Source organism: Erythranthe guttata, chromosome 12, assembly GCF_056151865.1.
Source record: "Erythranthe guttata isolate IM_541 chromosome 12, IM_541, whole genome shotgun sequence".
Lineage (NCBI taxonomy): Eukaryota > Viridiplantae > Streptophyta > Magnoliopsida > Lamiales > Phrymaceae > Erythranthe > Erythranthe guttata.
Genome location: NC_142544.1, coordinates 15,721,580 through 15,746,968, shown reverse-complemented (window position 1 = coordinate 15,746,968; position 25,389 = coordinate 15,721,580). Strand labels below are relative to the sequence as shown.

General features: G+C 35.0%; 6 protein-coding genes across 7 annotated transcripts; 3 read left to right on the top strand and 3 right to left on the bottom strand.

Moving 5' to 3' along the window:
- Positions 1-741: 741 nt before the first annotated feature.
- LOC105967449 (uncharacterized) lies at positions 742-1,895 on the bottom strand. Its single transcript, XM_012992045.2, has 2 exons — positions 1,794-1,895; positions 742-1,110 (listed from the first exon to the last, which is right to left on the bottom strand). Exons 1-2 carry the CDS (start codon positions 1,893-1,895, stop codon positions 742-744), a joined length of 471 nt encoding a protein of 156 aa, XP_012847499.2.
- A 7,273-nt stretch (positions 1,896-9,168) lies between these two features.
- Positions 9,169-13,050, top strand: LOC105967451 (proline-rich receptor-like protein kinase PERK9). Its single transcript, XM_012992047.2, has 8 exons — positions 9,169-10,920; positions 11,040-11,411; positions 11,484-11,570; positions 11,674-11,744; positions 11,830-11,906; positions 12,027-12,174; positions 12,312-12,473; positions 12,579-13,050. The coding sequence occupies exons 1-8, from the start codon at positions 9,813-9,815 to the stop codon at positions 12,795-12,797; spliced, it is 2,244 nt and encodes a 747-aa protein (XP_012847501.2). The 5' UTR covers positions 9,169-9,812; the 3' UTR covers positions 12,798-13,050.
- Positions 13,051-13,879: 829 nt separating this feature from the next.
- On the top strand, positions 13,880-14,696 carry LOC105967505 (uncharacterized). The gene has a single exon (XM_012992101.2). The coding sequence runs from the start codon at positions 14,117-14,119 to the stop codon at positions 14,603-14,605; it is 489 nt and encodes a 162-aa protein (XP_012847555.2). The 5' UTR covers positions 13,880-14,116; the 3' UTR covers positions 14,606-14,696.
- A 216-nt stretch (positions 14,697-14,912) lies between these two features.
- Positions 14,913-16,341, top strand: LOC105967452 (pentatricopeptide repeat-containing protein At1g06270). Its single transcript, XM_012992048.2, has one exon. It carries the CDS (start codon positions 15,223-15,225, stop codon positions 16,240-16,242), a length of 1,020 nt encoding a protein of 339 aa, XP_012847502.2. The 5' UTR covers positions 14,913-15,222; the 3' UTR covers positions 16,243-16,341.
- A 118-nt stretch (positions 16,342-16,459) lies between these two features.
- Positions 16,460-18,281, bottom strand: LOC105967453 (aluminum-activated malate transporter 8). Its single transcript, XM_012992049.2, has 5 exons — positions 17,978-18,281; positions 17,719-17,859; positions 17,348-17,620; positions 17,153-17,247; positions 16,460-17,047 (listed from the first exon to the last, which is right to left on the bottom strand). The coding sequence occupies exons 1-5, from the start codon at positions 18,279-18,281 to the stop codon at positions 16,460-16,462; spliced, it is 1,401 nt and encodes a 466-aa protein (XP_012847503.2).
- Positions 18,282-19,288: 1,007 nt separating this feature from the next.
- LOC105967588 (putative phospholipid-transporting ATPase 9) lies at positions 19,289-25,090 on the bottom strand. Of its 2 annotated transcripts, XM_012992194.2 has the most exons (10): positions 23,977-25,090; positions 22,169-23,502; positions 21,975-22,085; positions 21,605-21,881; positions 21,402-21,490; positions 21,185-21,293; positions 20,884-21,090; positions 20,675-20,800; positions 20,480-20,578; positions 19,289-20,384 (listed from the first exon to the last, which is right to left on the bottom strand). In XM_012992194.2, exons 1-10 carry the CDS (start codon positions 24,370-24,372, stop codon positions 19,575-19,577), a joined length of 3,558 nt encoding a protein of 1,185 aa, XP_012847648.2. In that variant the 5' UTR covers positions 24,373-25,090; the 3' UTR covers positions 19,289-19,574. The 2 variants fall into 2 exon arrangements, with proteins under 2 accessions (XP_012847648.2, XP_088683309.1); XM_088827183.1 differs by having other exon boundaries at positions 20,480-20,800; positions 23,977-25,027.
- Between the last annotated feature and the right edge of the window lie 299 nt (positions 25,091-25,389).

The following is a 25,389-nucleotide window of genomic DNA, read 5'->3' as shown; positions in this document are numbered from 1 at the left end:
TTTAACAAATAGTTGTTTTGGAGATGTTTTGATTAAATAATTAGTTAATCTTACAATGGAAATAACATAATATATAATTAATTTAATAAATTGTGAAATTGATATATAGTCGTTTTAATAATAGTCGTTTTATCGGCATATAGTTGTTTTTACTGAAAACTAAAATAATATAGAAAAGGAATATTTAAAGAAAAATATATTTAAAAAATAAAAAAAAATAAAAAGTTTTTTTTTTTAAATATATTATTTTTTAAAGAAGAAATAAATAAAAAAACGAAAATTAAAATTAAAATATAAAAAATAAAAAAAATATATCAAACTAGTGGATAATGGGTAGTGAATAGAGGGAGGGTAAATTTGAGAATAAAAAAAAAATGGGTTTTTCACTAATAAAGAAAAATGAGCTGGACCAATCCTTATTAAAATAATGTTAGAGGGGGTTCTCACTAATAGTCCCTAATTCCTTAACTACTCTTAGACCTGCACTTAATTAGGCGATTTTTTATAACAAAATTACTTAAATTGTTTCGGGTATAAATGAAGCTTTAATTTTAAATTATGTTGTAATTCCAATTCCTCAAGAAAAATAAAAATAAAAATAAAATGTACTAAAGAATTATTTTTTTAACCGTGGAACAAATTATATTTCTAATAACCACCACATCTAATTGGGCGGCAAAGGCGAAAACATAATTGTAGATATAAAATGAATGAAATAAGTTCATCAAAACAGTAAATCAATCAGCGCAGCCACCACGTGGATCGGTCATCTCTTGAATTGACGGCGGCGCAGAAGTTGATCATGATCAACTCCCGGTGGTGGCCGAGCTCCGCCGGTTGCTTCAAATTATTCCGGCACAAGGGGCACGTGGCATGCCCATAACCCACCCACCTATCCAAGCAAACCCCGTGGAATAAATGGCCGCATCTCAACTCTCTGACGTCATCTCCCTCGTCGATACTGCACAAACAGACGGCGCATTCTTCGGGAGATTCCTCGGAATATTCGTTGTAATTATATTTAGTAGTATTTACGCCATATTCTTGTAACACGATGCCACGTGTCTGAAAGAAAGATTGGTAGAGTATGAAATCCCATGCGCAGTTTAGCTGTGAGATGAACATAACCAGGTAGGTTAGTACAGCTGATTTCGGAATTATTTGAATCATTTTTTTAATATATATATATATTTTTATTCTTTTTGAAATGGATTCGAGAGAGATGAATTTTGTTTTTTGTTTTTTGCAGCTTCAGTTGCTGTATTTATAGGCACATAATAAGTATATATATAGAGAGAGAGAGAGCTGAATTTTCTTTTCTTCGGTCAGTCGGTCCACGTAGAAATTTCGATTGTATATGTATAGACTATAGTGTATGTATATAATAGAAATAGATATATTATATATGAGAATATCTTTTATTTGTAGATGACTTTTACTATTTTCTAAGTCTGTAAAGATGTAATAAAATCACTGTGACTGGGTGACTGCGGTTCAAATGCGTAGTAAGTAACATAGGAAAGTTGAATATAATATAATATAATCTGTGTAATAAAATAAAATAAAAAGTATTTGGTCCGATTTTCACAAGTCAATAGTCCATGCAACTATAGAATAACTTGTAGTTTAGTTTGCATGCAATGAATCGATTTAGTCTTGTGATTTCTAGGAAAGGTAATCGTTTTTTTTTTTCTTTTTCTTTTATTTATAATTGTCGGTTTTTTAAAATATATTATAGTATTCATATTAGACAAAAGTTCTACCCACTCCTCTTCACCCTAAATCTGAATTACCTCGTCTTCATCGATGACTGCCGTCGAACCACCACGTACCGTCTGGACATCAAATACCTTCACAGTGCCGAGGCGCCACCTCCGCGTATCAAAAACATCCATCGTCGTTGGACATCAAAACACCTCCACCACCGCTGAGACACCACCGTCATCAAACACCTCCACTGCCGGAATTGAAACCCTCCTCTCATATATGTACCAACAACTTCCTTCTCTACGGCCACGACCAACGCATCGCGTGACAGATCGCTTAATTCTCCCACTTGTTCGATACACTCCACTTTTTTTGCCATTGATTTTAATATTGTTATGTAATAGTTTACAAAATCGAGTATAGTCGATTAATAAATCACTGCCGTCGATTCTAGTATTGTTATGCAATAGTCTACAAAATCGACTATAGTCGATTAATAAATCAACTATGTTTTTACAGTTGGTTTATTGTTTTTAGGTCTAATATACACTTTAATATTTTAATCAACTACGCAAACATCGTAGTCGATTTACCTACGTCCATCTTAATCCAAAATTTCGCAAAAAAAAAAAAGGTAAAGTAGAATTTCGAGAAAAAATATAAGAGAGGGTTTTCACTAGCTAATTATTTCCAAATGGTGGAACTATGTCAATGAAATTCCAAAACTACGGGGGGATTTTCCCTAATTTTCCGTAATTTAAGTTGGTCGGAAGTCGGCATGTACGAAAGTAATATGACGTTATTATAATTGAAAATAATAATTATAAAAATAAAAAATCCTATCAATTTAAAACTGCTTGTGAAATAAAACATCTAGAAGTGATCAATCGTGTATAACATGACTGTAGACTTTAATTTTAAATGTTACATAAGCAGGAAAAGGTGTATTTATTTAATTTATTTACATCATGGCTAACATAATTAAATATGTAATCCATCACTTACAACGTTCTACTTGCTAACATAAAGTTTATTAAAATATATATATATATGTGAATATAATGTTACAGCTCAATTATTTTTTTCCCGTCAAAAGGCATAATAATATTCTATTCTAAGATTTTAAAGAATGCACACGAGTCTTCTTACTAACTTGTATAAAATAAATAAATAAAACTTAAAAATAAAAAATAAATAAGGAGATGAAGAAAATGCAGATTCTCGTGGACAGACTATTCAACTTTTTATCCACTAATAGAGACCAAAGTGTAAAGAAAGGAAGAAAAGTTGCATAGTTAGTTGAATAATTGTGATAAATTAATTAATTAAAAAAATGAAATAAATAGTTACTTGATATTTACAAGTTTCGTGGAAGTTATTAGAGCTACTAGCTAAACCGCTACTTTTTGTTGAATGTTACCTTTTCCTTTCGATTTATATGCATTTCGTATCAACACGGTATGTATTTTTGCTGGTTTTACCGGTTTAGGCCGGTTCAACAGAAGTTTTTCCGGGTCATATTTATCTGACCTGGGTTTTTAGGTTGTATTAGACCGAGTTAGCCTCCAGTTTTCGGTAAAACCAGCCAATCTTGTCCGGTTTTGAGAACATTGGATAAAATGCCATATTTTTTTGGAAAACAAAAGGTTAAGGCTAGCTAAAACTAAAATTACAAGAAAGGAAAACAAAAGTATATACATAATCAAAAAAATAAAATAAAACTATAAGCATTTAGTTAATAATGGAGAATCATAAATTATATGGTCTATTTTTAAGTGAATTTTTCACACTTTATGTTTCTTATTGGGCTTCAATTTAGATGTGGGACGCACGTATCGAACGTAGAGTTATTATTATATATGCTACATGAGGTGGATTTCTATCGTTGATCTAAACACATCAATGTGGGTTTGTTTGTGTAATAAATATATTTCCAGTGTATTTCACCCGATGTAGCATAATATAAAACCCCGAACATATTCCAAATTAATAAATTCTAATTGTCTCAAATCTCAATATATAATGATATGGATTCAACTTGGCTATAATCTAGATGATCGTGTGAGCTTTCTTTGAAATGATTCCTCCTCAAATATTTAATCTAACAATTGTCTAATTTTATATTAGAAATTGAATATGAAACTCTTAATTAATCGATTTATAGAATGTTATTTGGCAAATTGAAATATTATATTCATGGATAATATATATATATATATATATATATATATATATATATATATATATATATATATATATATATATATATATATATATATATATATATATATATACACACTCAATTTGTCAGTGGCATGCGTTCAAGAATTGCTGTCAAAATTTGAATATTTGAGGGCAACAAAAGGAGCTGTTAAGTGTGAAAATCAAAATTCTTTAAGTAGAAAGGACAAACATAGCTCAACAAAATTGATCGTAAGGACATATTTGAAAATATAAAATTAGTATTGGAGTGAAATTAATATTAATATTAATATTAGGATTAAATAAACCATAAAACTTTTCAATATTCAAAAGCTATGTAGAAAACATAATTGAAAAAACAATCCAGTGGAGGAAGACGAGAAAACATATTGTCACTGACTATTAGAGAAGGTTCTTCTAGTCATTATTTATTTATTTTGGAGCTATTTTATTAGCGAAAGTTGAATTTTAAATTCATTTCTCACCACACTCCACCAAAATGCATTTTAAAATACATCAATAAAAAATACTAATTTGCCCTTCTATTTTTTTTTTTAGAAAATTCGGTACAAAGATCTTTTTTTTCTTTCAATTTGGGTAAATATAAATTTTTCTCATTTTCGGGACATATATTGTTTATCAAACTGGGTACAAAGATACAAAATTCAATTCGTTTTCCTGAAATTGGTCGTCTTGTTCGCTTCATATTTCGCATTCATTTTCCAAACACCAATTCAATTTACACACACACATTCTTCAATTCAAACATGACACACATTTCGATTTCGAAAATGCAGAAGACGCAACACTAGATAACGGGTTTTCGACGGTAGTTACTGCGAACGGTGCAATGGTTTTTTGTTTGTTCTTATGTTGCTTCCGGTTCATTTTTTTTTCCTTCATGAAATGGTGTGTGTTTTTAATAGGTGGTGGAGTGTGTTAAATTTGAAAAGTGACGGGAGTACTTTTTTAATTGGTCAAAATATATGTAAAATATGCAAAAGGGGTAGAATTGGAAACTAATATTTAACGGAGTACAGTGAGTAAAAATAAAAATAAAAATAAAAATAAAAATAAAAATAAAAACTATTAGGCTAATGCGTAATTAATGGGCTCAGCGGGATATTTGATGCTGGACATTATTAGTTGGGCCATCTTATGATACCTATTGCAACATATTTTTCTTAATTTTTTTTTTTAATTTATTAACTCATTATTTTTTTCATCCTTGTTAAGATAGAATTTTAACGAACTATTACCACCGACCCACAGTGTTATTCCGAAAGTGCGAAAAACCCCTCCCGATAAAAAAAGTTAGCACATAATTGTAGATGAAAAGAAAAAATTACCCTTATATTTTTAATAATATTTAAATTTAAAAAAAAAATACAATTATAAAATATAAATAAACTAGAAAAAAGAAAAAAAAAAATATTATGATTATCTCCACATCAGCAAAAATAATAACAGAAAAAAGAAAAAGAAACAAATTAATAATGTTTTTTTATATAGAGGGTATTTTGGTATTTTCATGTCAAAAATTACATTCGCAATCTCAGATAAAGCGAGTGTAGTGCATGAATGGCTCGCAAGAGCTTTATTAACTTTGACTAATTTCACCAAGGGTTTTGCTATTTTTTAACACATATTTATATTTTTAACAATTCGAGATTACACAAGAATAATAAATGCTAACACCCCAAATTTTAACTCTTAAACTTACGTCAAAATATGAGGTATTTCAACTCCTGACGTTCGTTGAATAATATTTAATACAATTCTTACACTTTTCATATGTATATATTGTATGTAGTTATGTGTAGATTTATAGTTGAAGACTAGTTGGTATATTTTTTCAGTTAATTATTAAGAGATGGACGTGGTTAACCGTACAATTAAAACTAGTTAGCTTCTTAATTTGCATTGAATATTTTATTCAGTGGTTAGTTAAACGTAATTGTCTATTATTGCTTCAAATAAGTTCACACAACTTATGAGTAATGAAAATCCATTTAATTTGTATTAACAATATCTTTTGTTTTTGTGTTAATATAGTATAGTCATAACAATCTTTTAACGTGTATATGTTGTAAACATTTTTGTTATCAACAATACTCCAAATGCATTCCAGCTCATCTTTTCATAAAATAATAATAATAATACTAATCAAATAAAAATCAAATTCTAGAAATTTTCACATTTCACACGTGTGTAAAATTAGAGGTAAGTAATGAAATTACGATTTTATGATTTAAGATGAAAGAGTAAATTTCACAATCCCCTTGTATTTTGGCTCGATATCACTTTACATCATTCTACTTTTAATTGTATTGATTTGTCCCCTTGTACTTTGGTTCGATATTACTTTACTCCTTCTACTTTCAATTGTATTGATTTGTCCCCTTGTACTTTGGCTCGATATCACGTTACCTCCTTCTACTCTCAATTGCATCGATTTGCCCCCTTGACTTTGGTTCGATATCACTTTACCCCATTATACTCTCAATTGCATCGATTTGCCCCCCATGTACTTGAAAAATTGTCTCAATATGGGCCCTTGCTGTTAGTTTTCACACTTTTGACCTTAACACCGTTTGATCTAAGTTTGAAAATTGCAAAAAAACCACCCCTCCCAATTTTAATAATTATTAAAAAAATTTAAAAAATAAATTGTGGTTGGCGGCGTCGTGGACTATGTTTTCTTGTTGTCTTGAATTTTTTATTATTTTTTTATATTTTTTAATATTTTTTTAAACTGGGAGGCGTGACTTTTTAGTAATTTTCAGACTTAGATCAAACGGTGTTAAGGTCAAAGGTCTGAAAACTAACGGCGATGGCCACATTGAGACAATTTTTCGAGTACAGGGGGGCGAATCGATGCAATTGGGAGTAGAAGGGGGTAAATTGATATCGAGCCAAAGTACAAGGGGGCAAATTGATGCAATTGAGAGTAGAAGGGGATAAAATAATATCGAGGCAAAGTACAAGGGGGCAAATCGATGCAATTAAGAGTAGAAGGGGGTAAAGTGATATCGAGCCAAAGTAAAAGGGGGAAAATGGAATTTACCCAAGATGAAATTATTTATAAACCAAGCAAATTCCAGCTCAGTTTAGGAGTTAATTGAAGTTTTCACTTTCAAAAAAGTTTCGCTTAACATACATTATAGTATAATCATAAAATTCACTTTTTATTCACCTATTGGTAAAATACATCATCAAATTGATGTTAAAAATGTTTTTACTTTTTATATTTAAAGTAAGTGATTTGTTTGGAATTTTAATATTATTTTTTAAAAACTGAAATTGCAGTGGAATTCAAAAACTTCATATGTATTTCAATATCAATCCGAAAATAACCCAAAAAAATCGAATATTCGGAATTTAGATTGAAAAATATTGTTACAAAATCGAAATTTTGCAGACCGGGTTTAGCGGGATTCAAATTTTCACCCCTAGCTGCAACACAAAATCTATCTTATTTTTAAGCTTTGAAAATTCAGAATTCTGAACTCTTTTGCCCGAACATGATTTTATTATTATAGTAAACTTTTATCACTAAATTACATAGAAAAGAATTTCAATAGTTCAAATTCTTTTTCCCCGGTTTAATATTTTAAAACCAAATTTAAATCATATTTAAATCCAATTTATAATTTTAATTAATTATTGATATAGTGGTGAAAAGTGAAAACTGAAATATATATTGGTTCGGTGGGCCATGGGTAGCTTGGGAGTATGTGGCGATCAGATAATGTCCCTATCGTGGGTAATGCCTTTTTACCACACCGACACTGCCACGTCACTGTTAACTTTTCCCATACAAAAAAACGCGTGGTTTAATATTCATTTCTTTTAATTTATTATTATTTATTAATGTCAAAAATAAAAAATATTGCCCAAGAAAATTTCAAACTCTAGCTTTGAGCCAGTTGTATATAATTAATTGAATATTAAAAATTAATGCATCAATTTGACCAAATTGAATTTCTCAATTATTTTTTAATTTGCTGTTGATGCTATTGAGGAATCAGTCTTCCCACCTTACCAAATTCATGATGCAAACATGGTTGAACCAAAGGATATTAAACCGTTGCATGAGCTTATAAGCTGTTAAAAAAAGTTTACATGTTCTTTTTAATTTTTATAGTGTCTGATAATTATTTATAAAAAAAATTAGGGTAAATTACAGCCACCTCATGAGGTAATGTCATATTACGAAAAAAATCCCCTTATGTTTGAGTAATTACAATCACCTATCTCAACCTTGCACGTTCACCCTTTACGATATCAAATTTACATGAAACATTTTCCAGTTTGTACCCGTTTTAGCCCATTCAAAATCTACATTTTAAAATAAGATGATCATAAGATGTGTCGCTTGACTTGTAAATATCATATTGTGGTGTATCAAAAACTGCATTTTTGCTAAAAAATGAGTACAAACTAGAGAAATTCCATTAAATCTAAAAGATTATGTAGAATTTGATACTGCATGGGTGGACGTGTAAGGAAATTCATAATTGATGGGTAATTATAATTACCTTAACGAGAGGGGTTTTTTCCCGTAATTTAACCTTACATCAAGGGACTGACCGTAATTTACCTTTTTATTTAACATCTTATAATAGGTAAAAATAATTTATAAAATCATTATCTAAATACTTAAAATTTAAAAATATAACGGAACAACTTATCAAATACAAAGAACTTCTCGGATATATACACTAATCAAACTAACCACAGACCTATACGCCAAGGCCACTTATATTTCATTACTTTCAAACCTTTTTGTATAATAATAATAATAACAATAATAATAATAATAATAATAATAATAATAATAATAATAGAAATTAAAGAAGTAGAAAAAACTAAATCAAATTAGCTTCCACTTATTAAAATTAAAATAATAGCGAGGTTGATTGACTAAACAACATGTCAACGTCAACATACATAATATAAAGTAACTTGTATACAAGATTAAAATTGAGTTTCAACCATGAATAATATTTTTTAAATAACTATATACAATATTAAATTAAACATAATCATAATATTTTTTTTCTCAAGTAAATGTGGATCCAAAGCAATAATATAATTATTTAATTAGTGGGCGCTGACCCCCTCCTCTCTGCATAACGTTTTGCGTAATCTCGTATCAGGCTTAAAATAATTATATATAATACCTAGATTTTGACGTTTAATTAATCAATTAATAAATAATCAATAATAAATAATATAATCTGCGTCACCTTCATAATCATATAATTGACTGTGACCTTTTGATTTGATCCCCCTTTCTGCGAAGTTTACAAAGATATTCATTCACATTCAAACAGTTGAGGGGGGCGATTTTTCGATTCCCAGTATTTTGTCGGGGAACCGTCGCTTTCATCATCTCACTTGTCAATTTTTCATTTTTGCCCCTCTTTTTATTTTGTTGTTTCTGAAAGACCCCCAATATTTTTCCGTGTTTTGGGGTTTTCAGCTTTCTAGAATTGGAAGAAAGCTTCCATTTTAGTGGCGGTCATCAAAATCTGGCTGCGTCTCTCTCCAATTTAGCTGATTGTAGCTTTTTTTTTTTTTTTTTTTTTTCTGTGGAAAAGTTTGACGAATTAATTGTGATCTCAGTGGTTTTTATGATCTCGGTGTTCGAGATTTCTCTGTGAGATTTGGAAATTGGTTACTGGGGTTTTATGCATGAATTGAATTTTGGGGAGGTACAGTACAGTCTGTTGTTTAATTTTTTTTTTCTCCATTTTTTGATTGATGATTCAGTGAGTAGTTTGATTGATTTGATGAAGAACTCAGTGGGTTTAGGGTTATGTGATAAATCGAAATTGAAGAATAATTGGTAGAAATGTTGTGGGTAGATTTGATTTAGAGAGGCTGTAGTGAGTGAGATGTCATCTGCATCTCCATCCCCAAATTCTCCTCCGGTAGCTGCCGCTCCGCCACCTCAGCCTTCTCCTTCTCCGCCGGCGAATTCTTCCCCACCGCCTCAATCGAATTCACCTCCTCCACAAACTCCTATTGCACCACCACCTCAGCCCAATTCACCTCCGCCCCAACCCAATTCTCCTCCACCGGACCCCCCTAATTCACCACCACCACCACCTCTTAGTTCTCCTACACCGGACCTTCCTAATCCATCTCCGCCTCAACTCAATTCTCCTCCTCCACCCACCATCACACCACCACCGCAATCTCCTCCTCCTCCCACCACCGTGTCTCCGCCTCCTCCGGTGGCTTCCCCACCACCCCCAGTCGATGTACCACCTCCTCAACCATCTACTTCTCCTCCACCACCGGATCCACCAGCTACCTCCCCACCACCACCCACACCCTCCGATCCTCCTAGTTCATCACCTCCACCCCCATCACCTATAGCCCCCCAAGCCTCACCACCCCCACCTGAGCCGCCAAACAACTCCCCGCCTCCACCAACCACTAATCCACCGGAAACTTCACCTCCACCGCCTGGGACGCCTAATAACTCACCACCACCGCCTCCGCGGCCTAATAACTCACCACCACCACCACCACTACCGTCACCTAACCCCCCTGAAAATCCCCCTACCCGACCACCACCACCACCAACACCATCTGTGCAGCCCCCTACCCCCAACTCACCGCCAGTTCCTTCTCGTCCTCCTCCATCTTCACCTCCGTCTCCAAATTCTCCTCCAACATCCTTACCGCCACCTCCATCTTCAAATTCTCCACCACCGCCCCCGATCATTATCTCACCGCCACCCCTGCCTTCTCCACCGGGCAATACTGGAACCAACAATTCCACTCCTAGCGCACCTGAAGTTTCACCATCCAGAAGTGATGGTGGCGGCGGCATCGGCACTGGAGGCACAGTCGCAATCGCATTGACACTCGGTTTCCTATTGCTCGGTATATTCGGAGTTGTAGCCTTCTGCGTGTACAAGCGAAAGAAAAAGCCCTCTGGACAAAATGGTCATTACATCATGCCAACCTCCATTACTTCTTCCCCAAAATCAGGTTATTCAAATCTTTGCATGCACATATATATATATATATATATATATATATATCATCCTTTTTTTTCGTTTCTTTTCATATGCACTGCAATACGAGACTTAATTCGATTTGTTTCACAGATTCTGGCTTATTGAAAGAAGTGCAGATATCAATACCAAGAAACGGGAGCGGCTTGGGAAACTCAAGGTCGTTCTTCAGCTACGAAGATCTACTCGATGCTACTAATGAATTTTCGGACCAGAATTTCTTGGGTGAAGGTGGGTTCGGTTCTGTGTACAAAGGGATTCTTCCAGATGGTAGAGAAATTGCAGTTAAGCAGTTAAAGATTGGTGGAGGACAAGGTGAAAGGGAATTTCGATCGGAGGTAGAGATAATAAGCCGTGTGCACCATCGCCATTTGGTTTCGCTTGTGGGTTTTTGCATTTCCGATGAAAGGAGGCTGCTTGTTTACGATTTTCTCCCTAATAATACCCTCTACTTCCATCTTCATGGTACAACTCTTTAGTGCTTTATTGTGGAAAGAATTATGTTGTTCTTTTTTTTGATAGTTGTACTTTTTTCAGGTGAAGGTAGGCCTGTAATGGATTGGGCTACACGTGTGAAGATAGCTGTGGGTGCAGCTCGAGGGATAGCTTATCTTCATGAAGACTGTAAGCTGTGGATCATAATTTTCTTTAAAAAAATCGGGAGTTTTTATATATTGTTTCCGTTGTCAGAGAAAAGTAAGTTAATTTGGTGAAGCTAATCTTTCAGGCCATCCTCGTATTATCCATAGAGATATCAAATCATCAAACATACTTCTCGACAGCAACTTTGAAGCTCGGGTACGATGATTTTCAAACGAACCCTGTTCTTATTTTTATTTTATTTTATGTCCAAGAACTTCAAAAACAGAAGCTTCTTTTGCAGGTTTCCGATTTCGGACTTGCTAAATTAGCTATGGAAACGAACACACATATCACCACACGCGTAATGGGAACCTTTGGGTGAGTTGTGTCATAAAAAAGTGGATCTTCAAGAAATTAAATATGCGCGTTTTTCCTTGTCCTTAATATCTAATATCTAATATCTAATATTTAATATATATGTTCGATTTGAAAATTCAGATACATGGCTCCTGAGTATGCATCGAGTGGCAAATTGACCGAAAAGTCCGATGTATATTCTTTTGGAGTTGTGCTGTTGGAGTTAGTTACAGGCCGCAAGCCTGTAGATACATCTCAGCCGCTAGGAGAGGAGAGCCTCGTCGAGTGGGTGAGTTCGTTAACCATAAAATCCTGCTTAATATTTAATATTTAATAGTTAATATTCATGATTATATATCACCTTGATCTATATACTAAAAAATGAATAAAATTGTTGGACTAAACATATTTATGACGATTTTTCAGGCCCGACCGATATTAAGTCATGCGCTGGAGACAGAGGAATTTAGGGGATTAGCAGATTCAGGGCTTGAAGGAAATTACGTCGAACCTGAAATGTTCCGATTAATCGAAGCAGCATCAGCTTGTGTTCGCCATTCATCTGCAAAGAGACCCACAATGGGACAGGTCAGCATTTTTTTTTTTGCAGTGGCGAAACTGAAATTTCTATGCAACTTTTTATTTCGTTAGCTTCCAACTATTATTAATTAATTTTTAATTTTTATGTATTAGGTTGTAAGGGCTTTCGACAACATGGCGACCTCGGATTTGACGAATGGAATGAAAGTGGGAGAGAGTGAGATATTTAACTCGGCGCAACAATCTGCAGAGATTAGATTGTTTCAGAGAATGGCGTTTGGTAGTCAAGATTACAGTACCGATTTTTTCAGTCAAAACAACAGCTTGAGTAGTGAAGGCAACCGCACAAATAGTCGAAGAAATTATAATTGAGTATGAAAAACGGCCACGGTGACTATATTGATTGTAAATGAAAATGGCGAAACTCGAGCCGGAAGGTTCTTTTTTTTTCTTTTTCGGTAGGGTCAATTCTTTTTGCTGTAAATAGGAAGCAAAATTTTGTTTTTTTTCCCATTATTATCTATTTGTAATAAGGGCTAGGTTATTCATTTTTCTTTTGATGCTCTTCAACCTTGTGAGGGAAATAAATATGAAATTAATTCGACGATTTTGGTCGTGCATCGAATTTCTTGAATAACATTTTTGGGAGTTGAATAACTGATCTTTCGACTTCTTGTCTAAAATCTAAATGCTTCAAATAGTCGTAACACTATAAACAACACACGAACTGGAGTTTACTTCTACAACCCAAAGGGTGCGAGTTTGGGACGATATTCAGGAATTCAATTCGGGAATTCGGTATTTTTGCAATTGGGATTTGGTATTCATATTTTAATACTCAAATCCAAGTGATTTGGGATCAATTTCGGGACTGGGGCGGGAAATTGCAAATTTAATTAAAAATAAATACTTTATAATCATGCTATATTTGCTCTTGCAAAATTAACAAATAAAACGTCAAACTGAATTTACACAAATGTGTTAAATTACATATCAAGACTATGCAATCAATGGATTATGTTACCATCAATTCCTAAAGTGGTGATAAAATATATTATGACCAAATTATTATTCATTTTTTTTTTTGACTAAATCCGATATCAAAAAATTTTGAGTTCGCCACTGCACCATCCGATTGCCGGGATTTCTGAAAATTCCAAAATTTCCTCTTCCAAATTACAAAAGAATGCCAACCCCTACAAATACATCGAACGTAAACCTATAAACATGGCTGGTAAAGCTCGTGTTTTGCCCAAAAAAGAAAACCAAAAAAAAAAAAAAAAAAGGGAGGGTAAACCAGGTAGAGTGAGCATCGAATGTTTGAAAGACAAGTTTCCTAAGAATCTAATTTTGAAATGTAGAATGCAAGTTATTAGCTAGCTAGGCTGGGATAGCTTATTATGTTTTCCTTAGCTTAGGAAACAAACAATTAATAATAACTTAATTACAGTTTTCGATGCACAAAAGAATATAAAGTCATTGACTAACACACAAAACAAATAATATTTTAGCTTCTCAGCATGTTATTTTCATTGCTTCACACATCAATAATACCCTTCCAACAAGCCAAATAATACCTTATTCCCTTTTTCTTTTCAACAAATTAAATATAATGGCTTCCTCCAATCATCACCTTCTTCTTCTTCTTCTTAATTATTTTTCGAAGAAAAAAATCGAAAAAGAAAATCAACATGGAAGATGGAAACATGATTGCTGCAGATTGCATTGTCATATGTTGTTGCTGCCAATGTATGATCCTCCAAATCATAATCTTCATACTAGTCAAACTTCCGAACAAACTACTCAAAAAGACGAGAGAATATGCCAAAAGATTCCGATCCCAACGGAGAAAGAGACGGAGAACAAAGAAGATTATTACGCAGATTGAAATAACGACGAAAAAAAGATACGACGAAGACAGCTTAAGTGCAAGTTTTGGAAATTCATTCAGAGTCGAATCGTTTCGGTTTGGTAGTAGCTGTGATTGCATGCATGAAATAGAAAATGTTTTGGAGGATTTTTCGAGCCGGGGTGAATTTGCTTTCGGAAGTTTTTGGGGTGGGGAAGCTTCTAGAAGTTTCCGATCTTGCTGTCTGAACGAGGAGGTGCTTGATTACGACAACGTTGGATTTCGTTTGATGGAATTGTTTGGCGGAGCAAATTTCTCTTGTCATCATTAATATTTAGTTCTTGAAAATTTCTCATTGATAATATATCTCGTTCAGTATATATATATTCTTCTCTTATCATTTCATAGGATAAACAAATAAATAAATACCCCAATTCATTAATTAATTAATTAATTAATTAATTTCATTTTAAACAGAGTTATTGAGATGACAATAAATAGTCAATAGTAGTTTATTTATGATGAAAATTTTGCAGATGAAATAAGAAGATCATTTATTTTCTCAAAATTAAAAAAAAAAAAAAAAAAAATTCATTTATATCTTCCCCTCGAAACGACGTCGTTTTTGTCTCCAGAATTTGTTTTTTTTAATAGGAAATCTCCAGAATTAATTAAAAAAATCCCATCTCTAACCACAGTTTATTCTCCCAGACCCAGCCGTCTTCTTTCAACCCGCCGCCGACGGCGTCGCCGCCGCTAACGCCGTCTTGGGTTATGAGACGTTGGCATCTGCAAATTTTTGCTCACTTTTCCATCCTCTGAATCTTGCATTTCTTCAGTTTTCCTTCGCTCACTCCCCATCATCTTCCAAACGTACATTTTTAGTGCAACTCACCTGTTCGACAAAATTCCTCAATGAAAATTTCATATTAATTTCTGATCCAAAAAATGCCGTTAGCCCATGCAAACTTCTGCTCACTCTTTCGTCCTTTCACTCGTGCAATTATCCACTATTCCTCATCATCCTCACAAGAATCCCTTCAAGAATCCATACTCGCAGCAATCGAATCCAAAACATACCACAAAATACCCAACCTCCTCAATAATTCCTCCTCTCGAAATCCAAATCCATTCTCATCTCTCTCCACACTCTCCCCAAGCCATAAATCTCTCGTCATAGACGAAATTCTTCAGTCCTTCATCTCCATCCGCCCCCGCTCCTGCCCCAATTCCACCTACTCCCACCTCCTCTCCTACATTCTCGACACCCCAAACCCTCTCCCTCTCGCCCTCGCCGTCATCCAACGCACCCTCCGCTCCGGCTGTCTACCGGTCCCACAAACCCATCTCCTTCTCTCCAATGCGTGGGCACTACGCCTACAAACATCTCAAGACACCGTTCAAACCCTCCTATCGGAAATGAAATCCATCGGATATTCTCCGGATTGTGGTACCTGCAACTACCTCATTCTCTCTCTCTGCAAAGTCGATCGCCTCGAAGAAGCTCTTGGTGTCTTGCGTGGGATGGGGAAAGTGGGTTGTGTTCCGGATAGGGATAGTTTCGGTATTTTGATTAGTAGGATGAGCGAGCTGAGAATGATTCGTGAGGTTGTGGAGATGGTGAAGAAGATGATGGACGTTCACTTATTGAGTCCGAGAAAGGAGACAGTTGTGAAAGCGGTGGATGCTATGAGGGCGAATCGGGAAATAATGAGGGCCGTTGAGATGATTGAGTTCTTGGAGAGTAAGGGTGTGGATGTTGGATTTGATGTGTATGAGTTGGCTCTCGAGGGTTGCTTGGAGGTTCGAAGGTTCGTTTTGGCGGGAAAGTTTGCCATTAAAATGACTGACAAAGGGTTCATACCGTATATAAGAGTGAGGCGGAGGGTTTTCGAGGGTTTGGTTGGAGTTGGAGAAACGGGGCTTGCTTCTGCTGTGAGACAGAGGTTTACAGAGTTGAAATCTTGAAATTTTTTTTTTTAGTTTTTTTTATTGTTTGGGATTAATTAAGCTCTATGTTGCATGCTTGATTTTGTATTGTAATATATTACAGTATTTATATATATATATATCATGTGCCTAAAAAGAAAGGATACGAAAAGGTAAATAATAATTATAAAAGGGAATCGTGAGCTAAAATACAAATGAATTAAAGAATGAAGGCTAATTACACGATACATGACAACTATAATGTTTCTTGTTTTGAATCGAGTTCGTTCTTGATGTCTATAACTACATGTAAATCATCGAGCTTTTTTTGATCCTTTGAAGAATCGAGTTTTCGAAAAAGGGCTTTTTGGGAAAGTTCATCTACAGATGCCGATATTCTCTCGATGCATTCAATCACATCCACAAGTATGGATGTTGTGACAAGAGGTGGCATGATTCTTCCGAGGTCTATTTTGGTGGGACCCAACAGTAACGACGAGCAGTTTTTGAGTACGATTTTGAGTTCATCGGCTGCCGATTTCGAATTACTTATGTGGATTTGAGCAGCCGATAATTGTGGAAGAGTCATCTCTTTTGTTGCAGAGGCTAATTCTTTCAGGGCCTTTCCCAATTCCGTGCTCAGTTTCTTGCATGCCGGTTCGATTTTGAGATCGAATTCCGATTCCGTTTCCTGAGGTTTGGAGTTGATGCAATATCCAGTGCTAATTAGGGTTTGGATATGATTGGCACATTCTCTTGTAAGAACTCCAATCTCCAAGTAGTGTTTCCATGGATGATTATATCTAAATCCACCATGAGGAGGCTCCCACCATGCAAAATTTGCCTGAAAATATATAACCATTTTATTAATTCAATATATAATTATATATATATATATATATACACACAAAAAAAAAAAAAAAAATAGTAACATGTTTAATTTACTAACCAAGGATTCCTCTGTTGCTTTTGAGTCCAACACAGTTTTATGGCTTTCCAGATACAACTTGTCAATCTTATCAGTAGAAATATCACCACCATAGCCTGTATAAATATTTAATATATAGTCAATATTAATTAATGAAATACACATTACGAATTAAAAAAATAATAATAATAATAATGTATTAATTCGGATCCATACCTAGGAAAAAGGTGGCAAGCTTGTCAATATTTCCAGAAACGAGAAGATGCAAATCTTGACCCGCCCAAACGGGGCAAACGGATACGGATACTAGAATGCAAATCGCTCCGCCCATGAAAATGGTGCTCAATCTTTGATGGCCCAATATCGAAATCTCGGTAACACGGTAACCCAATATCGCTACTAAAGTGAACGTGAGTATGAATATAACGACTCCATGATCGTATTTGCTTTTTATGCTCGGGATAAATCGCATATACGTTGATGCTGCAGCTGCATATATTAAAAAAAAAAAAACTTAATAACTGAATAAAATTTATTATTTTAAATTTTCGACCGGAAATAGATCGGAAATTTGTTTAATTACGTACCTAAAAGAAAGACCAAAATTCCAAGAACGATCGCCTCTCCTTTGTCACCGCAAAGTCTGGCTAGGTACCCTGCTCCCACCCCTAAACCACCGGCAACCAATGTTGCAGCACCACTATTTAAACATTTCGAGAATAATGCACCTGAAAAAAAAAAGAAACGAAAAGGGTATTTAAATTGAATAAAAAAAATATGTTATATACGAATGAAATTAAAATAAGTTTCATGTCTGTATTAATAATAAGGTTTAACGGTGCTTACCAACGCTACTAAATTCGAAAACGACTACGACAGTTAAGACAGCCGACATTCCCGCTTGTCCGAACAATCCATCGTACAGCGGTCGTAAGTAGTAGAGGAAAGAGACGAGCATGATAGCCAACCCAACTTTAACGGAGTGTATAATTCTTCTCCGGTCTTCATCCCCGATTTTCGCAATTTCCGTAACTTTGGATTTATCGAACTTTTCATAAATGCCCTTGAAGAAATTGTTAACTCTCTCGCATATAACAGATCCTATTTTCTCTTGCTTTTCTGAATATTCAATTGTATTATTCATCTCCATTTTTTACACGTACTAATCAAGAAACAAGAAAATTTGAATTTGTGCTCGAATTTAAAAGCAAATTGCAAAGAGTAGTATATACTTTCTGCAGACTAATTAGAAACAGAGAAAATTAGGGTAATTGTGAAATTATGATGGTGCTTGCGAATTTATAATGTGATGAGTTTTGATAGTTTCCTTAAATTAATCCCAGTTTACATGTATGGTAATTCTTATTTATGGTAATAATATGTAGTTTGTGTTTGACAGCCTGGAAATTCGTCAAAATATATTTATTTTAACTGTACTTATAGGCTTTCCATGTGCTGTAATTAAGTTGTAAAGAGATACTAATTTTTTTTTATTTCAAAATTCTGGATTTTATAATTACCCTCAACCGTCTTAATTTTTGGCTGATGATTCCTATTATAATTATATTACTTACCTTTTAGTAATATTTCTTGTTAGACACATGATATATATATATATATATATATATATATATATATATATATATATGTACTATAATATATTAGAATACAAAATCAAGCATGCAACGAAAAAAAAAGAAGCACATAGATCTTAATTAATCTGAAAAAAAAAAGTGAGAATTCAAGAACATCAATTTCTCAAGACTTCAACTCTGAAAACCCTCGAAAACCCTCCGCCGCACCCTTATATACGGTATGAACCCTTTGTCAGTCATTCTAGTCGTAAACTTTCCCGCCAAAACGAACCTCCGAACCTCCAAGCAACCCTCGAGAGCCAACTCGTACACATCAAATCCAACATCCACACCCTTACTCTCCAAGAACTCAATCATCTCAACGGCCCTCGTTATTTCTCGATTCACCCTCGTTAAACCTTGTAGTATTCGAAATTACAACCCTCACCCTTTATGTTAATTGAATTCTTGCTCTTTCTTGATGTTTAGAGTAATGTAATGTCCGAAAAACTTAGGTTAATAGTTTGGAATCGTATCAAATCATTCGATTCAAACGAGCCCCTTAGTAGTTCGTAAGAAACACTAAAGAATCAAAAGACATACTCTCCATCTCTCTATATCATTCCTTTATTCTATCATTACAGCGTATACGCCTTTCTTACCACCGAACGATAAAAATATCGAATCGTACAAAACTACATCAAAAAGAATGAATAAATAAATATAAAAAAATTTACAAAACTAAGGTGCCAACAAAATGGTTGGTACAATGCAAAACATACGGCACACGTCGGAGTATTAGACTTCTTCCTGTACAAAACCTCGCATTCCTACAAACCTCTACGTATATATATATACTTATAACAACGTTATCTGTCTTCCAAAGGGTTCGTTCGCGCCAAAGAACGTGCAGTAAAGCCAACAGTAGTTGTCTTAATCGACCTCTGTCTCACCATTCTGCAAAACTCAGGGTCTTCGCCTCGCCCCTCGTACCTTATCCACTGTATCATACCGTGGTACATCGGAAAGAATCTCATCTGAATCGCATCGTACACAAAGTAAGGCACTAGAGCCGACACGACCACAAAAAGCGTCACTAAATAGAACATCGGATTCGGCGCGAGCGACTCGACAAATACCTTGTACGCGGTGGTGGAAAGACTAGGCGGCATCGCCCCGTAGGTCAGGAGGAATAGGTACCATAGGGCGATCCCGCCCCATATGACCACGTGCTGGATCAGCGTGAAGTAGCTAATCGCGAGCGCCATCTGGCAGTTGACCACCCATACAACGCACGTGTACATCGTCGCGCCTAGGATTTGGTACTCGGCGATTTTGCCGTCTTTGTTGAAGGCTTGCGGACTCAGCGCGGTTGTGCAGAGGAAGAAGATTATGACGGCGCTTATTACTCCGTTTAGCATCCAGCCGAATATACGGCGCCAGCTGAACAGGACGTTTTGTACGCCTTCTTGGTACAGTAACGGAAACTTGAGGCAAAATCGAGCGGATACATCTTGATCGAAGACGCCAAGAGCAATAACGGGTAATGATGTGAAGAATACATTGTAGAGAGACAAAAACCAATCGTTGTACGCGGGTTGTCCGGAAAACGATGCGTAGGCTTCGTACAAGAATACGGTGAAACCGAAAGTGATGTTCTTGTAGAAGAAGTAGCAAATCTGCACGAAAGAAATAAAACATAAATAAATAAATAGAAAGTGAAGTTATTATAATGTAAGAAACGTAAATGTTTTTAAAGATAATAAAATTATACCATTGTCGATATCCTTCGGTAGCACCAATGTCCGTGCACCAAAAGCAAGCGCTCCAAAAATCTGAACTGAGCAATTGCGATATCGCTCGACATCACCGCCTGGTTAAATTTATCGAAGAATTTAGTAAAATGAAAAATGAAAAAAGGGATTATTTGTATTTTTTGTAAAAATGAAAAATGAAAAATATTTCTAACCTGCATTCCTTCGACACCACTGATTCCGATTCCGATATCAGCTTCTTGAAGCATTCCCACGTCATTGGCTCCATCACCGATTGCTAAAGTTGTCTTCTTTGTTCCTTCTTTGACAAGTCTTGTTACCTATTTATAATCATAAGCAATTATTTTAAGCGTAAAAAGAAATAAAAAAATCGGAAAAAATAAATTAAGAATTTTTAACTCACCAGTGCCTTCTGTTTTGGCGACGAGCGGCAGCAAATTACAGAAGCACAGCTAATTGCGAGTTCGAGAAATAAATCTTTAATATCGTCTGCTAATGCGTACGTAAGGGATTTTCCGTCAATAATCAATGCGAAAGCCTCGGAATTATTTGAATTAGCAACCTGAGCCTTTCCTTCGGTAATTTGTCGAAGCACACTCTGCTTCGACGCCTAAACAAATAAAACAAAATAATTTGGAATATCAGTCACCTTTTATTACTTTCCTATTTACCTAAAAAATACAATAAAAGAAAACGGAATTAACCTTTGCAATGGCATTCTTTTCTCCCTCTTTCTCGAGTGATTTGATCTCGGGACTCTCTAATATAATCGTAATTTGTTTCATTCCTTGTCTCAGCAAGCTACAAGCATATCTGCAAGAAATACGTCGAAAATTCATTAGTCATAGTTAAAATTGAATAAAGTAACAAGAAACTCTGCTGAGAATATATATGTATATATATACACACACACACATATACCCGATGTTAATGGCGGTTTCCATTTTATCCCCGGTCAAAACCCATAATTTTATTCCCGCTTGTGCAAGTTTGTCGATACATTCCGGAACCTAACCAAACAAAAAATAAACAAAATTAATCAGAGCATTCGACTAATGATTATTATCATGGCCTAATTAATTATCTAAATTTTTATTATATATATTATTTTTTTTTCCACTCACCCCTTGTTGGAGCTTGTCCTCGACAGCAGTAGCACCGAGAAGAATCAAATCTTTTTCCACTTCTTCGGTGACATCATCAATCAATGTCTCACGATCAGCGCTTATCGAATTTTTTGCCTCAGTGAATTTCTCATCGAACGTTCTATATTCATTTTCGCTAAGTTCTCGATAAGCAAGAATCAATGTCCTCAATCCCGCATCGGCGTACTCATTCACGTGCTCTACAGTTTCTTCTTCGAAATACCTTCCGTTTTTAGCCAGCCTCTCAAACATGACACTGCATGCAGAATAGCCGTTAATTCGAGCGCATACGAAATAATTTCTCAAAAGAAAGAAAAAAAAACGAGCGAGAGTTGCTAAAGTAACCAACCTGTCAGCACCTTTGCAGAGTAACAGCAGCTTCCCTTCCTCATCTCTTACTATCACAGACATTCGTTTTCTCGTACTATTGAATTCCAACACATTCAACAGCTTGTACGTTCTGCACCGAACATAATTTTTTTTTTCAAAATACGAAAAAAATAATAAAATCCCACGAAATTCAAGATTTACTAAAAATATTACCTTTCGACTCTTTTTCCAGAAACGGGATCCAGCTCATTAATCGAAACAGTCGTTTGCGTTCGTTTAAAGAACTCAAACCCAAGTTCTCTAGCTGCAATAACAAACGCAGATTCATCGGGCGACTCAGCTTCATAAGTAACCTTCCCCGTATTTTCATCAACATCCGGTATTGCAGTATGACAAACAGCCAATAACCGAAAGAATTTCTGAATAATATCCGAGTGCTTCTCATTCGTCCAGTTCCCATTGGTCATTCTCTCGTCGAAAAAGTTGAAACCTTTGACCGACGATCTTTTAGGACTGTCAATGGGTTGCTCTCCACCTTTCCCTTTTACGATCAACGGAGAACCGTTTCTTTTCGCCATAGCCCTTTCAACCTCGGTGAAACCATATCCATAAGCAGTGCCAGCTACCGAACATTTGATGAACTCCATCGAATTGCATGTCAAAGTGCCCGTTTTATCCGAAAGAATCGTATGAACCTGGCCCAATTCCTCGTTCAGATTCGATGTACGTGCATGAGCTGGCCTATCGGCTTCCTCGTAGTACATATGAACATCCCTATTGATAAAAACGCTCTGTAGTACTTTAACAATTTCGATCGAGACGTATAAAGAAATCGGAATCAAATAACTATAGAGCAATAATGCAGTCAAGAAGTGAAATACAGCAGCAAGTGGAGCTCGATTTGGATCGAAGAAAACATCAGCATCTTGTGGTTTTAGATACCACCTTTTATGCCCGCCTTCCAGGTCGTCTTTCGTTTTGATACCGAAATAAACCGATCCAATAAAAGCCATCAAGAACAGAAGACCGAATAAGAAATAGATTATTCTATCCATTTTCTTCTCGATTTTGCTTCTTTTCGAGGGAGGGTTTGTCGAGTTCTGAATAACCTTTGTGTCGTGTCCCGTGAAAATAACGGCTCCGTAAATATGGTCCGTGTTTCGGAGCTTTGAGTCTCGGAGTAAGAGCTGTTGAGGAGAGAGAGAATATTGTTCTTCTTGAAATTCCATTGTACCGACGAAACTGTATAAATTGGCATTGGGGTCTTCGCATTTGACGATGGCTCGGAAATTTCTGAGGTCGTTTAAGGATGCTGTGGCGTCCAATGATTGCTTGAGCTTCAAGTTTGTCTCACCGTCGAGATTCATCGTCTCGACATAGCAGATAGCATCTTCGTAACTCGACGAGAGAAGGACTAAATCTGCTGGAAAGAATTGATCTTTTTCAACCTTTACTATATCGCCTACTTTCAGATCTTTCCACACGGTTTGCTTGAAACTTCCGTCGCCTTGATGTACCTTAACCTTTCGATTATTCATCTCAATATCCTGAAATTAAAAAAAAAAAAAAAAAAAAAAATCAGAAGATCCGCAAATGCCGTCTGCTACTGCCTACTAGTACTACATTAAGAAACATTTGTCCGAAAACGGAAACAAGAACTATGCATTATATATATATCAAATGGAGCACAATTAGAATTATTACTCGAAATAAAAATCCGAACTTTATACTATAAAATCAAGCTTCCTCATAAGCCTAATGTAGTGATGTAATAATTTCTTTAAAAGGGCTTACATTAAGAAACATTTGACCGAAAACGGAAACAAGAACTACGCATTATATATATCAAATGGAGCACAATTAGAATTATTACTCGAAATAAAAATCCGAACTTAATACTATAAAACCAAACTCCCTCATAAACCTAATGTAGTGATGTAATAATTTCTTTAAAAGGGCTTACAGAAAATGGAAAAAAAAGAAAGACACAGTCAACATCAAATCTGAATCCAAGAAAATACCTGTTGATTTCTATGCCAATCTTCAATACCCTCTTTAACCATGGTTGCTCCAATTACTATGATTAGTGGGATGATGGCACTGACAGCAGAATAAGGAGCAAGTGATGTAAAAGACAAGATACCAGTAACCAAGAAATAAAAGTTAGCAACTCTCCTAAACTGCTCAAACAGAGATTTGGGCAAGAAAGTAGCAGCTGTGTATTTGGTGCTACTGACATAATTTGTCGCGTACTGTCTGAAACTTGCGTCCAAACAATCTGGTTCGTTGCAATAAACCACCCTTGAAAAACCTGGTCCCCCAATCTGGGACTGGTCTTCATCTTTTGGTGCACTTTTGCCACATTTGAATGAGTAGATCTTGCTGAAATGTATCTTCTTTTTACTACCACTTTTCATTCTTTGGTTGAAACTAAGATCTTGGCTTTTGTTTTAGAACAGATACAGAAATGCACCACTGATAATTCACAGAATTAAAAAAAAAAAAAATTTAAAAATTGAGTCTTTAGTTAAAAATTGAGTCTTTTTCACCAAGAAAGGGCTTGAAGTTTGAAACCCCCCAACAACTCGAAAAACCCAGCTGTCTAAATAATTAAAAAAATAAAAAAAAAAAGAATAAATTAGAAGAAGAACTTCACCAAAAATGGCTTGGAGAAAGAATATACAGAGGTCAAGAGAGAGAAGATCAAGATTCAGACACAACACACAATCAGCACACAGTGGGACGTGTAACTGTATTCCACCACCTTCAAAATCGGAGAAGAAAGAAAAAAAAGCTTCAATCTTTGTAGTTCAAACAGAATGTTCTTGGGCCAAAAATTATGGTTAAAAAATTAAAATAAAGATTCAATTTTTATTTCTGTAGCTGAAACGAAATAAAGTTAAATGTATATAAAAAAGCAGGAGTTGCTGCCTTACTTTAACTTTAAATATACAATATAGAAGATGCTGATGTGGGCGTATCAAAAAATTTAATTAGAGAAGATGTTGAGAAAGTGGTAGATGCAAATTATTCACGCATTTGATTTTTCTTTTTTAGCAGGCAGGCCACAATAGCTTTGAACATTGACTTGGATCTATCTCATGCTTTGACTTTTCCCGCAAACGTTGGATTTGCGCCTAAGCACACGCGCATTGGCAATTTTATTTAAATTTGGGTAAATTACAACCACCCCTGAGTTATAGTCAAATTACGAAAATACCCCTCTTGTTTGGATAATTACAACCATCCCCTCAACTCCTCAAATTTAGTGGAATCTTCGAGATTATATGAAATATTATCACTTTTGTACCCGTTTTAACCCATTCGAACTCTACATTTTGAGCAAGATGATCATAATATTTGTTTTTTGGCTTGTATATATCAGATTGTGGTGCATCAAAAACTGTATTTTTACACAAAACGAGTACAGACTA